The sequence below is a fragment of the Chamaea fasciata genome, unplaced genomic scaffold, assembly GCF_029207755.1.
Source record: "Chamaea fasciata isolate MVZ Bird 193981 ecotype frontalis unplaced genomic scaffold, bChaFas1.0.hap1 SCAF_8, whole genome shotgun sequence".
In the NCBI taxonomy this organism is placed as follows: Eukaryota; Metazoa; Chordata; class Aves; order Passeriformes; family Sylviidae; genus Chamaea; species Chamaea fasciata.
In genome coordinates, this window is record NW_027094093.1 from 5,014,459 (window position 1) to 5,030,686 (window position 16,228).

A 16,228-nucleotide genomic window follows, 5' to 3' on the forward strand; every position below is an offset into this window, starting at 1 on the left:
CTCTGGGATGAGCTGCTGCCTTGTTTCTGCGGCTGCTGCCCTTGGATCACCTGGGCAGGTCAGTCAGGGAGGTGAAGAGCTTGAGAGGAGCCACCAGTGCTTTCCCATTTCCCCATGGAAAGAGACCTCCTGGCAGGGAAGGTGGGGTTTTTGCAGCTCTCCCTGGTTCCTTCATTTCTGTAATCCTCTCCTCTGTAACCCCTCAGCCTCTTCCCTCCATCTGACAGTGAGTGACAGAAAAAGAGTTGATCCTTGCAAACCAGCTGTTCCCTGGCAGCTGTGTCTTGGACTTGGTACCCTGCTGAGAGCTCTGGAGCAGGATTTATGTCAGATGCATCACTTCCCAGGTCCAGAAAAGCATCCTGTGAAATCCAAAGGACATTGGCAGCATCACGTTGTATTGAGAGCATGCTGAGGGAGGCTCAGGCTGGACAATCCAGTGGTTGTCAACAGAGGTGGTGCAGTTTCCATCCTTGAAGGTTTGCAAGTCCAGACTGGACAAAACTCTGACGAAGTTGGCCTAATCTCCTAGGTAGCTGAACCTGCTGTGGACCTGAGGTGGGACTAGAGGCCTCCTGAATCCCTTCCAACCTGAGTTATCCCATAATGAACAAGGCAGCTTGTCTCCTTCAGCAACTGCTCCCATCTAGGATACAATGGGGATGAAGGCAGTGCACTTTCCAGAGTTCAGTGGGGGAGGATGAACTGTCTTTGCAAGAGTTAAGGCAGCCTTTATTCCAAGGTGCTATTTTTGCCTTAACTCCATAGGTTGTGTTCATTAGTGAACTTCATGGAAGGTAGTTTCATAAGGGTTTGAACGAAGACACATCCTCTGCTTTTACACCCACCATCTGTTCAGATTTTGCCTGCAGTTACTCATCCCTTTGGTTTATTCCAGAGCCTCTCCCATAGTTCCAAATTGGAGGCAACCCATACGAATCCCTGCCAGGTAAAAATCCCCTAAGTGTTTGTCCATCAGAAATTCACACACTGCGAGGCTGTTCCTGCTCAGGAGTGGGACACACCGCGAATCCCATTTGAACAGGAATCCAGAGGGTGATCCTGCCATGCAGGAATGAGATTTGCTTTGCCTGCACACCCTTCTCTGGCAGAAGAGATGAGCTCGCCCCGCGGGTGATTCACCGACACGGGAACGTGGGGCTGCTGACTTCGTTTGGAGTGCAGCTTTGCTCACTGCAGTGCTGACACGGGGAACTGGGATGGCTGCGTTTCTAACAGATGTTAGGAGTTAACAATAAAGCACTGCAAATTCTCCTGTTTGCCATGATGATGATGATGATGAGGAGGACAGTGAAGTGTTATGGTCACTGCGTTGTAACCTGGCCTCATTAAAGAACAGTTGAGATAGCAGTGTTGCTATCTCAGATTACAGAGATTGCAAACTGTTAAGGAAAAAAAAAGCAAACTACTGCATTCCACCTTCTCTGCTGCACTTCCAATTTAGGGGAATTATATGCAATTTTTGTGTTGGTCCCTCTTTACCCAGGTTTGATGAAAACACGAGTTGTTCCACTGCTTGTGAATCAGTCAATGTCTGAAGTTCTGCAGGTAACTGGTTCACCGTTCTCACCTCCAAGTTTTATGAGGCACAGCCCCGTTTCCAGAGGGCAGGAGCAGCCATTTCCTCCGAGGGATAGTGCTGCTTTTTATCAAGCTTGCCATTGAAGGAGGCAGGGAGAAAGTCGTCTGCGTACAGGATCTGTTTGTATTGTTTTAATAATGTCTTTCTAAGGTTACATTTCTCTTGTCCTTCCCTAGATGCCAATAAAGTGGATGGCTCTGGAGTGCATACACTACAGGAAATTTACCCATCAGAGTGATGTGTGGAGCTATGGTAAATCTTCATGTGATTAGTTTAAAATTGTGTCTTTTAAAAGCATTAAACCAAGTTGTGTTAGCGTGTTAAAGATACCCTCTTTTCTCAAAGGAGTTAATTCCAGAGGCATTTGCTCTTCAGGGTTTTTTATTTCCCTTTAAATGTGTAACTCTAAGCAGCAATTGTGACTGTTTCCTGTGTTACTTCCCTGCTCCCTGAAAAATATTATCATGATGTTCCCCACTGGGGTGGGTGCCTCGAGGTCTGGTCTGGTAGCAGTTGGGCTGATTATTATGACAGAAGAAGACCTCTTTCAGCTTAGCCACAGATTCATAAAAATACAGCTGCAGGTCACAATTTTCAGCAGTCTTTGAAAAGCTCAACTCTAAAAGCCATGAATGTCAAAAAACGTTTTCAGGCTTATGGGACTTTCTCTACCTAGAGTCAGATAAAAGGGAATTCGTCATAATACAGAGCAAATATGGCAAGAGAAAGAAAAAGGAAGACACAAGCTCTCCAAACTAACTAGAACAAATTCTATTTAATTTCACAGATAACTTGGGAATTGGTGAGCTACACACAGAGAGAAAAAGTCATATTTGAGGCATGAGGTGTTCGTTCAGTGTTGCTAATGGTTATTCTGATGAGCTGTTTGCCACATCCGCTGAGGTCTCTGCCCGTTTATCTGGTGTAGCTATTACCAATAAAATCATCTATACCTTTGTCAATGGAAATTTGCAGCAGTGTCTGGGGCTGTGGAGTCCTATTTGCATTTCCTGCTGCCATATCGTTTAGAACCAAAAGGGTGTTCAGCTCTATTCATTACTCACTTTTACCTGTGGGTAGCAGCAAAAGACACTGTTTGCTGTGGCTGGGTAGCTGCCCTCTTCTAGTCAGCTGAAAAAAGCCTGAGAGAGTTCAATTGATCTTGTAAAGCTGCTCTTTCTCTTCAAATTCTGCATACCCTGGATCACTCAGGAAAAAATGTGCCTTCATTTATGAAATTCATTTTAAATGCAGGAAGGCCAGAGCATCTGCAATCAGAAAGGAAAAGACCGTAAACAACTGACAAGTTACAGTTGTTTAATATCAACAAGGAGATGAATGAGGGTGAAATAAATATGGTTTACTCAGTGGGTAATTTTGCCCATCAGTTTTCACATTAGCATGGCAGTGGTCAAAATATGGTACTGATCTGAGGGGTGCTTAAAATGACCTTTGCAATACAAATGAAAGTTCAGCAAAATGGTGTGAGGGCAGCATTTTTGATATTTAAGATTCTGTTCAGGCTCAGATTCTTTTACTTATGATATATGATCTTTATTTCCAGCTCTGAAGCCAAAACAAATCCTATGGCTTTTCAGAAAGAGAATCTTGGGTTTGCAGTATCAAACAGCACTGTCGTAAACTCAAATGCAAAAGGTGATTTAAGGGGAAAAAAATGATAGCAGTGCCTGTGAATGACTTACAAGGCAAAGCCAATGACCTAATGGTACTCAGTGCTGTACCTTTGTGGGAAATTGATGCTCTGAGTTAGGGAACATCCGTGCTTTTCCCCCTTAAAATAATAGAGTCCATCGGGCATTCATTTCCCTTTTTGATAAAAGAGCGTGACGCATTATTTTGTTATTGCACCCATTTACTTTCCTGCCCTTCATTTGTCTCAGACCTTTCTCGTGTGCCTCAGGTCTCTCATGCCATCTCTTACACCAGTAAAAATGAGGGAAGTTGCTTTCAAAGATGACCACAAAGTGCTGGTTCCCCATTTTCCAGGGTTTTTAAGTGGTGGACTGTCATGGTTTGAGCCCAGATGGCAGCTAAGCACTGTGCAGTCACTTGCTCAGCTCCTCCTGTCCAAACTTCAGAGTTTTAGCAGGCACTGGTGAAGAAGAAGTGATTGCAGTCCAGGACTTGGGCCAGGATGCTCTGCTGTGAGAGACTGTGAGGGGGTCTGGGTGGCGCGGCCTCAAACACTGACACTCTTTCTTGTGCCTAGGAGTCACCATCTGGGAGCTGATGACCTTTGGTGGGAAGCCATACGATGGGATCCCAACTCGAGAGATCCCCGACCTCCTGGAGAAGGGGGAGCGGCTGCCCCAGCCCCCAATCTGCACCATTGATGTTTATATGGTGATGGTGAAGTGTAAGGACTTGGCATTTTTCATACCCCCGTGCTCGCTGCAGGAGGGACACTGCTTCAGAGCATTTGCATAGGCAGTCTCCGGCAGAGCTGGGAAACAGGGCAAGCTGCTGCTGCTGCCAAACAAAAGCTTCCCAAGATACTGTAAATTCCATTTAAATACCGTCTGCACATCTTTTGCAATTTTGCAATTGTTAGCCATGAAGGGCCCAGTTAGCTCAGCTTCTTATTACTGTCAGATGTTATCTCGTATGCTTGCTACGAAGTCAAAATTGTATGATTGTTATTGTAAACCCTTGTCATTTCCATGACAATTGAGTCTGATGTAAAAGAGATAGTATTAAACACAATTATGCCACACGGATACCCAGCCAGAGAAGGTTGTGAGGAGAAATCCCGATTCCAAATATTGAGGAAAGAAATCACGAATGTTTTATTGTTAGTAGCAAGAATGATGATTGCAACAGTAATAATAATAAGTAAAACTAATAGAAGAAATGCTACAGATAGGGTTATTTTTTTTTATCATTCTTAGTCCAGTCAATTCACAAAAATTTATGAATATTTTTACTCTAGTAAAAAAGGAAAAAGGTCTGCACATGACTTCTTCCAACTTTTTGTCTCCAAGATACCCCCTCTAATGACAGTATCCTCCAAGGTTATGCTTCTAATTTAAAAAGAATTAGAAATATCTCTCTGATATTTCTGGCTTAATTTAAGTGAGATTAACATACAGACATCTCATCCATCATATATACTCCTTTCCCTTTTGCTTTGTACACAAAAGCCCTGTAAAAAAAAAAAAAAGGAAAGGACAACTAGAAGTAAATTAAGTATCATCTGCAAACAGTTGTACTGTTCATGGAGGTGTGGAAATTAAATTGTGCAAGGGCTTTGTTGAGTGCAAAAATGTCCCACCTGGTGAGACAGATCCCTCATAAAAGTCAGTCAGTGCTGATGTCTAGGTGTGCAAGATGGACAAAATTGCAAGGTGGTGTTGCTGTCTCTGGGACAGAGAGGAGCCCAGCAAATTCAGAAAAATTCCATGCAGTAAGGAACGATCTAGTCTGGCCAAAACCAGGTGTTTCCCATTTTACACATCACAGAATTCTAACTTGGGTTCCTTATTGCAACTTTTCTTTGGACCAGAGCTATCAAGCACTCCAAACTCGTGCATTTAAAAAAAGGGAATTATTTCCACCCTTGACACTTAACTGTTTTCTTCCTCATCTTTCATCCAGGCTGGATGATTGACGCTGACAGTCGGCCAAAATTCAAGGAGCTGGCTGCTGAATTCTCTAGAATGGCTCGAGACCCTCAGAGATACCTGGTAATTCAGGTAAGCAACCCTGCAGCACCACAGGGGTGGGAAGAAGAATTGTGTGCAGCACCCAACTGTTTGGGGCATTGCCTTTGAATCTTCTGAATTTCGAGGTGCTCTTGAACCTAAAGCAAACAGTGACCACACTGTTACAGAAGCAGGAAGTAGAATGGACAGTGTCAGCATCTCAAAAATAGTAATAATAATCCAACAATCTGAAATTCATTTCCTAGGCTCGTGTTTATGAGCACATACACAGTCTCTGGCTTCACAGGCTGCTCAGTGCTTTGCATTCCCTCATGAAACCGGGGACAAATTCTGTCCATCAGTGGATCTATTTTTAGACCAAGGACTTCCTCGGTTCTAAAACTGATTAGGCTGAGTCTTTCCCCTGTACTGCTGAGATCAGAAGCAGGATTCTTTTCACAGCCTAAACACGATAGTTTCTTGGAAGACAGCGAGTTGTGTCACACTGATACCTCTAATGCTAGGGAGGAACTTTCCCTCTCTGTTCTCCTCACACTCTGAGGACTCTGGAGGTTTCGCAGGGCTCATCCTTCATCCCCTGAAACTGCCCTCTGGCAGCAGGGTGATACCTGGTGAGTTCAGATAGCTGGAGCTGTGCCTCAGTACAGGCATTTGTCCTTCCCTGATTCTGTGACAGCCTGGACCTGTGTGTGTGTTTAATCCAGCTCAGACTCCAGCCACACAAAGTGTAAGAGCCTTAGGTAAGGGCCCAGTGTGTGAGCAGTTCAAAGGAAAATGAAAACTTAGAAGTGAGGTGATGATGAAACACCAGAGACCAGAGCAAGGGAATAATTTGATCCGGGGAGTGATCATGCTCTGTCTCATGCTGGATCTGCTCCACATCATGGAGCACAGGACAGATGTGCACCCAGCTGATCCTCAGCTTCACACTCACATAACAATTCCTGGGGGAAGAGCCTCCAGAAGTACAGCCAAGTATCATCCACATCTCCTGAATGGGTCCAGTGCCAGTCCCACAGTGTGGTGCTGGATTTCACTGGGCAGAGCTGCCAGATGACTTGCGGTGTGTTCCTGCACACTGCAAATCGTCCTGCTCTCCTTCAGCTTCAGCACAAGCAAGTACAGTTGGAAAGTGAAATACTGCTAGTCAAGAGGAACTGTGGTGCTGAATGAGGAATTCCTCTTGCAGTGATAAATTCCCACTGCATGAGGAATTCCTTACTGTGGTAAATTGTGAGTTCAGCTGATTCTGGAAACATCAGTCTTGAGTAAATGACTTGTTAGATAGGACATGTTTCCTTACCTCTCTCCTCCACTTCTGCCCTGCCCTTCCCTCCCCTGTTGCATGGCCTGGTGGGTGTTTCATCTTTCCAGTGCTCCTTGCAGACAACACGAGCTCGTGGAGGAGAAACCAGGCTCACTGCATTGCACTGGTACCTCTGCCATCAGCACTCCCCCATCCCTCCCAGGTGCAGTCAACAGCAAGTTTGAGCTTTTAAACGGCTCTGCATGCACCCATCATTCCCTGCTGGATTCCACATGGGGCATAAGAATCCTTGAGGAGTGGGAGGCCACTCTCCAGCCAGCCAGCATTGTTTCTATAGGCTGATAGGTGTTTGTGGCATGGGCTGCCTTCTGGGATGTTTTGTGGCACCAACCAAGTGCCACAAATCCACAAGTGGATTTTCCTCTGCAGCTCATAGGTGTTATTTCAAGGGCCTGTGGCTCCCTGGTTTGATCTTTGTTGTTTTCAGCTCTCTTTCATTCTGCAGAACTTTCCATATGGATAGGAGAGAAATTTACCCTCCAAGTCCCTCAAAGTACAAATTGAAATAAAGCAAACATCCTGACATGACAGTTTCCTTGTAATTCCCCACCCCTCCTATCTGAGCCTAAATAGCTGAGATATTTCACAAAATATGTCAGAACTTGGGTCAGAGACTGATCTTGTATGGGAAAAAGAGAGAAGAAGGAACAGAAGCTCAATCACAAGAATGCCAAAACCACGGTTTTGCTTGATTCATGCAGTTACTCCCTTTTCATCATCATATTCCCAGTAAAACAAAAAAACAAACGAAAAAAACCCCAACAAAACAAACCCACAAATTATGTGGATATAGTGCTTTTGAACAAACCAACCAGCATGTGTGGTCCCTGCAGCCTGGCTGCCAGGGCATTAGGAAGGCTGAAATTCTCTCTTTGGGAAATTAATCCATCTTTTGATGTGTTTTTCCTCTCTCCATGCAATCTGTTTAGGGAGATGATCGTATGAAGCTCCCAAGCCCAAATGACAGCAAGTTCTTCCAAAATCTCCTTGATGAGGAAGACCTGGAAGATATGATGGATGCTGAAGAATATCTTGTTCCTCAAGCCTTCAACATTCCTCCTCCCATCTACACCTCCAGGACAAGAATTGATTCCAACAGGGTAAGAGCAAGCTCTGACAGAAAATATTGGTTATTATAAAAGCACCGGTGGAGATTTAAGCACACCAATCAAACACAGGCCAGCACTGCCTTGGGAATTACAAGCTCCCATTGTAAGGAGAGTGGCTATAAAAATGTTGTCACTGGGCTCCCTGTTCATTGTGCCCCGGTGAATTCTAAATTAATAGCCCAGCCTTGAGTGAACAAAGGCTCAGCTTGGGCTGCCTGTCCTGGAAGCACAGCTGAGGCTCCTGAAGTCAAGCAGTGCTGCATCTGCACTGTGACGTGGCCGGGAAGTCCACAGCCCTGGTGCTGCCATCCTGCTGTCTTGGCAGGGCTGGCACTGATGTCACTGAGGGCAGCTGGAATATGCAGATAATGTAGCTTTTGTGTCTGGAGCCAGATTTCCAACCCAGCCCCTCTTCCTGTTTGCCTGTGATGCTTTCACAGCCCCCCGTTCCCAAATGTGTGTTTGTGCTGAGCACGTGGCAGGTGTTGGCAGGCTGATCTCTGCACCCTCCCCGTCAGGGAGGAAATGCTCCTCGTTGTCCATGGGGGCTTGAGGCACAGAGAGCGTGCAGGGGGAATTCAGCTCACAGAACTCCAGCCATCTGAGGGATAGGGATACAATCCAAGCTCTTCCCCCAGACCTCATTTTGTGTTCCTACCTTGGGCATTCCCAGTAGGATGAGTTACTTTCTGGAGGTGTCTTTCTCTGTGCACTAACTGCTGACAGCTGCAGGGCAGTCTCATCCCTGCTGTGTGAGCTCTGGGGGGTGGAATCCTGTCCTCCGTGTCTGTGCCCTGCTGCCGGTGAGGAGCTAAGCCAGATCTCTGGAATCTGGATCTCTGGAATTCCCTCCTCAGCAGGTCTGACCTCTGCCTGTCCCTGTCCTTGGCCCCAGCCTTGTAACAGTTCAGTCGCCCTTCTCACATAACTCGGAGACGGTGAAATACATTACTGATGGGAGGGCATTCACACAGGCATCAGGTGCGTTTTAACTGGGGATTTCTTTTCTCTCCAGGCTCCTTTTGGTCCAGATTCACAGTTTAAATCCTAAGTATAGTCCCTTGGAAAGGCTGGTGTTTATTCCTCATGGTTTAGATGCCTTTTGGACATTTATCCTTAGCTGAGGTAGTTCCAAGTTCATAGGTGTGAGCTGATTACAGCATGTGAGGTCAGTGAAGGAGCCAAGTATAATCTGAGCCAGCATCCATGCTCTGGCCATACCCTGCAGGAAGCTCCTTACCCTCTCCTGAGGAAACCAGTGCTTTCGGGGAATAAGGAAGCCAAATCTGATCTTAATAGTCAGTTTGGAAGGAAATTGCTGCTGTTTTAAAGGCAAGGAAAGTGGAGATGTCTGGATTCATGTAGCATTTCTTCTGCATCACTGAAAGACAGTGAAATGGGGACCATGCATGATTTAGCAGTAAGTGAGAAACTTTCTTTTTGTGGCTACAAGAGTTAATTGATGGTGATCTGAAACAAGTCAGGTTTACTACTAGCTCTCTCTGGAGAGGTTGTTTCCTTTCCTGCCAACTTATGAGGAGGGAAGGGAAGGACAGCAGTTACTTTTGGACGGTACTCGCTGTCACAGGGGTGTAAATCACTGGAGCTTAGTTTGACACAGTGGAGTAATTCCATTTACACCAACACAGGGCTGAGAGGGCAGGGTGTGTTATCTCATTCCCATATTTGCTGGAAAAGCTGGGACACATTTAAAGGAGAAAGGCTTAGTAGAAAAATGTACTTGCTTTTTCTGCATCTCCTTTTGCCCTCTGTCTTTGGTACCAGCCCCACTGAGGAGCCCACTAGACCTGAGGGGATTCCAATAAAAATCCTGGAGTTAATATTCTGAAAGATTTATTTACAACATGTTATTTGGGCAGCCAGCACGGTCACTGGGATATTCATGGAATGAAAACACAGGCATTTATTTTTATTATCATTAGTGGTGATGATGTTATTATACGAAAATGCAAATATCTTTCACAAAGCCTTTGCCCAACTTCAAAGCACACCATTGCAGCTGCTTGCATACATGTGATCTCCTTGAATTCAGCAGAGCTGCAGAAAGAGATCCCAGGCCTTTTTTTTTGCCATGCAGAGGGACTCCATCACATTCTTGACATGACGTCTCCTTTCCTCAGCTCACAATTTCCCATCTTGGTTTGAAACTGTGATCTTGTACCACTGTAGACAGTGGGAGCTTTGCTTTGCAATCCAATTTAATGACAGTAGGGAGACTGCATCCTCTTCTCAGTAACTCCTGTCGCTGGGAATTTTTCTCTGGCATCGTACAGCAATCTAACATTTGAACAAAGCTGGAATTACCCTTTGGCAAAAGTTTTCAGTTTGTGAGCCAAGCTGTCTGACCCAAACCAGACAGGTCAGAGAGGGCCAAGGTGGACGCAGCACTCCTGGTTTCCTTTGCAGAGAGGTGTTTTCACGTGTGCAGGAAGCCACACACATTCTGTTGCCTTTGTGAAGCCCTCAGTTCCTCGGTACCTTAACTGTTCTTTTAGTGAAGATTGGCTTAAACATAACACAGTCGCTCCTTTAAGATAATAGTGCATCTGCTGTGCATAGCTCAGTGCAGATGGATGTCAGCTACAGGAATCACACAGAATTGGAATGCTGTCAGAGCTCTCTATCTGCACTTGTCTGATTCTGTCTCAGTGTTTCCTTTGGATGGTCTCTGATTTATGTTTGTTTAGCGTCGCATATTGATATCGCACAAACTCATTATGGTGCTGCTGCAGCCATGGACACCAAATGAACGGATACAGCTTAGGGAGTTTGTGCTCACTGTGTCTGGCAAATTGCATTTTCTGGGGAGATTGTGAGGCAGTTTGGTGAAGGAAGACAGACAGTTACATGATCTCCAGGTCATTTTCAGGGACAGGAAGCATGAAAGACACTCTATGTCCCACCTGAGCGGTTCCAAAGGCAGTTTTAATGGCCAGGGGGTCAGCCAGGGCACTGTGCTCCTTCTCTGTGCTGACAGTGTTGGTTGAATGGTCCAGCAGCACAGCTCCATGGGGACAGAAGTGGGCAGGAAGGAAGCAAGGAGATCATGAACTTTCTCCCACATAGGCTTTGAAGTGAGGGAATGAAGGAAGAACACAGGAGCATTTACTTTCTCGGGAAAGCCCTGAAGTTTCCCCACAGTGGTCTCGGGTCTAAATCCTTGCAGCTTCTTGGTGGGAGAGGCACCACTGGAGGAGGTTTGTGTGAAACACTCCCCCCGTGGGAAGAAAAGAGCATTATGTACATTAAAACCTGTGGACAGAACACTGGAGAGAGGGAAGGCTGCTGGGAAGTTGCCTGCTCCCGAGGAAGTCTCACATCCTTCTTCCTCCAGGGGTTACAGAGATTTATGAAGCTGCAAGGCTCAGACACAGCTTCAGCATTTCCATCACATCCACACTGGCTCCCTGCTGGCATGTCCTTGGGACCTACCTGTGCTGCTGAGAGCAGATCCCTGCACAGGCTCTGACCCTTAACGGTGGCCTCTGTTGTGAAGTCCACCCTGTGACTGCTGCAGCTTTTAAATAAAAATTACCATCCTAAGCTAAATTGAATTCTTTCATTGGATCAGAAACTCTTCAGCTGCAGTTTTGTCCCTGGCTTTTTCCAGTTTTTATTTTCCACTGGCTAGAGATACTCCAGAAAAATAGAGTTTTAGAAGCTCTGTGCTTCTGAGAGATAAGCTGAATCCTCGGCAGTGTTTCCATGAGCACAGGACCCCAGCTAGGGCTCGAGTGTCCTGCATTCACATCCATTAGATGATTCATTCAGGTATTTGTAACGAGTGCTGTCCTGTGTGTGCAGAGATAATGCTAATACAGCAAGCACTCCGTGTGCCCCACGATGCTTTTTGCTCTAAATCCTTGGCTAATTCCTGACGAAAACTGTCTATACTGTTTATTACTCGCTGATGCTGTCCCTGTAATTTCATTCCATACACGGTATATCATGGAAGCACCTGCCCACCCTGCAGTTAAATATCAAGCAATTTTTTTTCAGAGATGTCTAATCCATATGTCCAAGGGGACTATCCTGCTTGGCTAAAGCACACTGTGGGACACTGGGAGCCAGTTTTCAGTTCTCTGAGCAGTGTCTGGCGTGCCACTGCAGCAGTCCTGGCGTGGCCTTAGGTGTGGTAGTGCAGCTCTTGGCAAACCCAGGAGGTGATGTGTTAAGTTTTAACTTTTTTCAGACTCTGTGCTGCCTAGGGGTGCAGTTCTGAGCCTCATATTAAGTGTCAGTCAGCTCTTTTCGCAGAGTAGGGAGACAACACAAATCCTTTTCATGCTGGAGACCAAGGACAACGAGTACAACTTTCAGGCCCAAAAGCATGAACAATGGTGGACTGAAGGGAGGAACAAGAAGGATGGGACTTCATAACCTGAAGCTGTAAATGGACAATTAAACCCCAATATGCAAATGGACCAAAACTTATAAAAACGTGAGTCCTCGTGACTGGTCATCCATTTTGTGACCATTTTGGGTCCACCTTGGGTGTAGCCCTGGCCAGGCTCTTGTCCTGCCCAAGGTGGATCCTTTAAGGCCCTTCAGTAAATACCTCCTTTATTCTCTATCTCTGTCCAGTTTCTGTTCCAGGTCAGCCCTCCCAAGGCATCAGTTCTGGTGACCCAGATGGGACAATGTGGCAGCAGGGGGAGTTGTGATTTGACCACTCTTGTGTCCAGGCTTTAGCAGCACCTGGCCCCCATTTCTTTTCCTGTAAGAGAAGGCAATTCAGTGTTCCTGCCCAGGTAATTTCTCCAGGTGTGTCCTGGCCACGTGGCACTGATGGCAGCACAACTGCTTCATCTCGAAGTTAACCCAAAATGTATGTGAAGAGGTCTCCAGGCTATATAGAGCCATTAAAAGCATTTTGTCCAACCTTCTGGCATAGGATAGACAAGAGTCTCATCTTTTAATTTTTTCATCAAGTCCAGAAATTCTATTTGAGGTGGAGTTGGTCTTTTAGAAAGGTTGTCTTGATTGTATCAGGTGGGATGGAAAATACATCACAGTTTCACTGGGCAATTGATGCTGACTCTCTAGCAGGGTTTGGATCCTGTTCCTGCCTGCCATGCACTTTTTTGTGCTAGATTTAAGGAGCTGTCAGCTGTCAGAAACCTCTGGTTATCATGGTGTGATTCTTGTGCAGGGCCAGGAGCTGCACTTGATCCTTGTGAGTCCCTTCTCGTTCAGGATATTCTGTGATTCTCTGATTCTTCTGCTTAAAAGGTTAAATAGGATATTACCATTTGCTGTTAAATGATGACAACGCAGATGTCTTCTTTTTGGTTTGTTTGTGGTGTTTACCACCTTTCTGCTTCTGCAGTATCTCCCCCCAAAAAATAACATGGCTAAATCTTCCCCTAAATGTGATACCTCTTCGGGCAGTCTGTCAGGTTGTGGTCTTCTTTAGTTATTTATATCCCTTTTCTTTAATTGCTGCTCCTTAAAAGGTGATCAAAAACTTTCTGAAAATCTTAATAGTCCTGTTTTTGTTTTTGGGTTTTTTTGCCTCTGTCACTTCCTTATGCAAGTGTGGCAATAAAATCTCCAATGCCAGAACAGATGGTTTTGTAAACCAACTAGACATTGATTCAAAGCATTTCATAGTGTTTCAAATTTTTACACTGAGCAACTCTGTATTTGCTCTCTTGCTTCTTTCAAACTGCATGATTACTCAGAGAAGTCTGTATGAGCCCTTTTGTGTGTCTTTTGCTAAACACTACATTTTGTGTGTTTGCCTAGGAGAGTCCAGACAACTGGCTGCATTTACTGCCTTCAGAGCTGTAGGGTAATTCTGAAATTCCACCAAGTCCCCTTTCAAGAGCTCCAGTTCCCATTTTCTGCTTTCTTAAGTCTTAATTCCAGAGCTAGGAGCCTCCTGTCTGTTCTGCTCTGCCTTTTGCATTAAGCACTTCCCAAGAGCTGTTTGTGTTTAGTTGGTGTCCAGCACACCATCACAAGTATTTTTTACCTATTTACTTTTTTCCTTCTGGAAAATTCTTCTGGGTCTGTTTCTAGTCTTCGTTGAAAGTGCGGATAGCATCAGGCCAACCTCGTCCGTGAAAAGCAGGAGATGAACCCAGACTAATACTAGTCAGCCTAAATTCATTGCTCAGAGGGAAGAAGTAGTGAGAATAAGCAGGCAAAAATGCACTATAATATATTACATTAAAAATTATTTTGGTCTTAACAGTTTACATAAAAAAGGAAAGCTCCTTACAAAATACGCACATCTAGAACAGGGGTATTTAAATATCTTTTTAAAACTTGCTAGGCTTGCTAGAGGAGAAGGGAAGAAAATTCCTATGGAGGACTCAGATGGAATAGATGATTCCTGGATCTTCCCAGAGAATTCTTTAGAAGTGCTTTATGGCAGTAAGTTTCTTGCTTTGCAGACAGGCTGGCTGAAATCAGTGATACCTCTCAAGGAGTAAACCCGTCTCAGACTGAACTGATTATCAGGACCAACGGGTCAAATTAACTCAGGATTTTGCAGGGAAGTGCCTTAAGAGAGTGCTTTTTTAATGCCTTAGCTGTTTTCTGTCACATTCAGGCTTCTCTGTTCAGGCACATGGCTTCAGAGTCAGGCATAAGGAGTTAGAGACTTCCCTAAAGAATTGGATGGTATTTTGGCTACTACAAATTGTGAGATGGATTAATAACAAAATCAGCACCTCACAGTACTTCCTGCAAGCTCGGTGGAACCAGTGGGAGAGACTGTATTTGTACATTGCATCCATCCCTGATGCGTGACATGTAAATTCATTGAGCTTTAATATAAACTGCTTTAAAATCAGGCAGCATCTGCTGGATCCATGAATAGCTGCTGGCTGTGTTAACAGTAAAGAGAGCTCACAGCTGATCCCTTTTCTTTTCTATCCTGAAAAGAAAAAGTCAATAGATATAAAAAGAGTAAGTAATAAATATTTTTGCACTGCACTGATGAGGCATTCTTGGAAAACAGCAAGCTAAACAACTCTACATAATTCAGTAGATGGAAAAGTGGACTGAGAGTCAGGAAATAATTATGAGAGCTGGGAGAAAATTTTCCTTCTGTGACGAGATGCGAAGCAGAAATTGTTAATGGAAAAATATCCATGTGTGAGGAACGCTATTTGTGGTTTTCTTGAAATAATAAAAGCACCTAAAAAAGACATAAGGGCACGATTTGCAAGGGCACCAGGCAGAGCTGCAGGGAGCTGCCCCTTGAACACCAGTCTGGCCCCCAAGGTGGAGAGGGCTCAGTGTCCCAGGGCAGTGGGACTCCGGGGATAATGCTTTGGGAGGACTCCCAGGTGGCAGGAGGACTACAGAGCATCCTGGAAAATAAACACTAAATACTGTACTTTCTAAACATAGATGTAATGGAGCTAAATGCCAGCACAGCCTGAAAAACCGCCCTTTGTTAGCCAGAGTAAAGAGTCTGTCTTTCTCGTTGAATGCTGCGGGAAGGGAGGGGAAAATAATTTTCAAAGCTATAAAAAGACTCTCCAAAAGATGCAGTTGGGAGAAGTGGGAGGAGGCACAGATGAAGTGTAGATTTAGAATGTTGAAAAATGATTATTTTATCCAAATCAGCTGGATGGTTAGTTCTTTTAGACTATTATTGCCACCAGAACCTCAGCCCTGCTCTAAATCAACTCAGCATTTCATCAAGAAGCCTATTCTTTGCTTTAAGAGACCAAGAGTGCACAATTACGGGTTTCTTTTCCCCCTTGCATAATAAAATTGGGAGATTATCATCAAGTTTCTATTCAGATTTTAGGAAGGCTTTTTTATTTTATTTTTAAAACCCATCTTTGTCTGTAAAAGCTCCCTGTTCAGGCCAGCATGTGGCAATGATTACTGCTGTAAAGGCACCGATGGAGATGTGCTCTATTTCATTCTCAATGAGGGTTGATGGCATTTTGAGAGGCTCAGAATATCCTTTGATTACTGTATAAAACAGGCTGGGGAAGATGGCAGTGCAGTGTGCTCATAGGAGGGGGCTGCTGCTCCTCCCAGGATCGCTCATCAACTTTCTTTTGTGCCTTTTTTTTTTCCATTTTTCTTTTTTTTTTTTTTTCTTTCATGTCACAATCACAGATCATGGATGTGTTATGGTTTTGGTCCTATTCTCCATCCTTTCCCTGTTTTGGGATTTGAAACTGGAGGTTTGTAGAGAAAAGGAGACGCTGCTGGTCCTGTGTTTTGGACAGCACAGGAGCAGGAGCGGCACTGACCCCTCTGTCCCACAGGGAATTGTTAGAACAGGTGGGAAATGGCACCTCGTGCCTTTCAAATTGTGGGGAATTGGCTCAGTATTCAAAAGTGCCATTTACTGTAAAGTGTCTCGGAGAGTGTATTAAGAAAGAGAGTGACAGAAAGCTAGTCATGGGTGACAGGAAGGATGGGGAGTCAAGGGGATTGAAAGGAAAAGAGAGGCAATGCCAGCTGTCTCTCTTCCTGCTCTGCTTTCCGTTTGATGCTCAGATGCATT

The 16,228-nt window shown here is 44.9% G+C and overlaps 1 protein-coding gene across 4 annotated transcripts in view; it reads left to right on the plus strand.

Annotated features, from left to right (window-relative positions):
* ERBB4 (erb-b2 receptor tyrosine kinase 4) overlaps positions 1–16,228 on the plus strand; it is a 552,534-nt gene that overhangs the window by 520,101 nt on the left and 16,205 nt on the right. For all 4 annotated transcript variants that reach the window (XM_066189450.1, XM_066189451.1, XM_066189448.1 and 1 more), the window contains exons 22-25: positions 1,780–1,855; positions 3,834–3,980; positions 5,219–5,316; positions 7,543–7,713. In XM_066189450.1, coding sequence (XP_066045547.1) covers positions 1,780–1,855; positions 3,834–3,980; positions 5,219–5,316; positions 7,543–7,713 — 492 coding nt within the window. The remainder of the gene's footprint in view (positions 1–1,779; positions 1,856–3,833; positions 3,981–5,218; positions 5,317–7,542; positions 7,714–16,228) is intronic.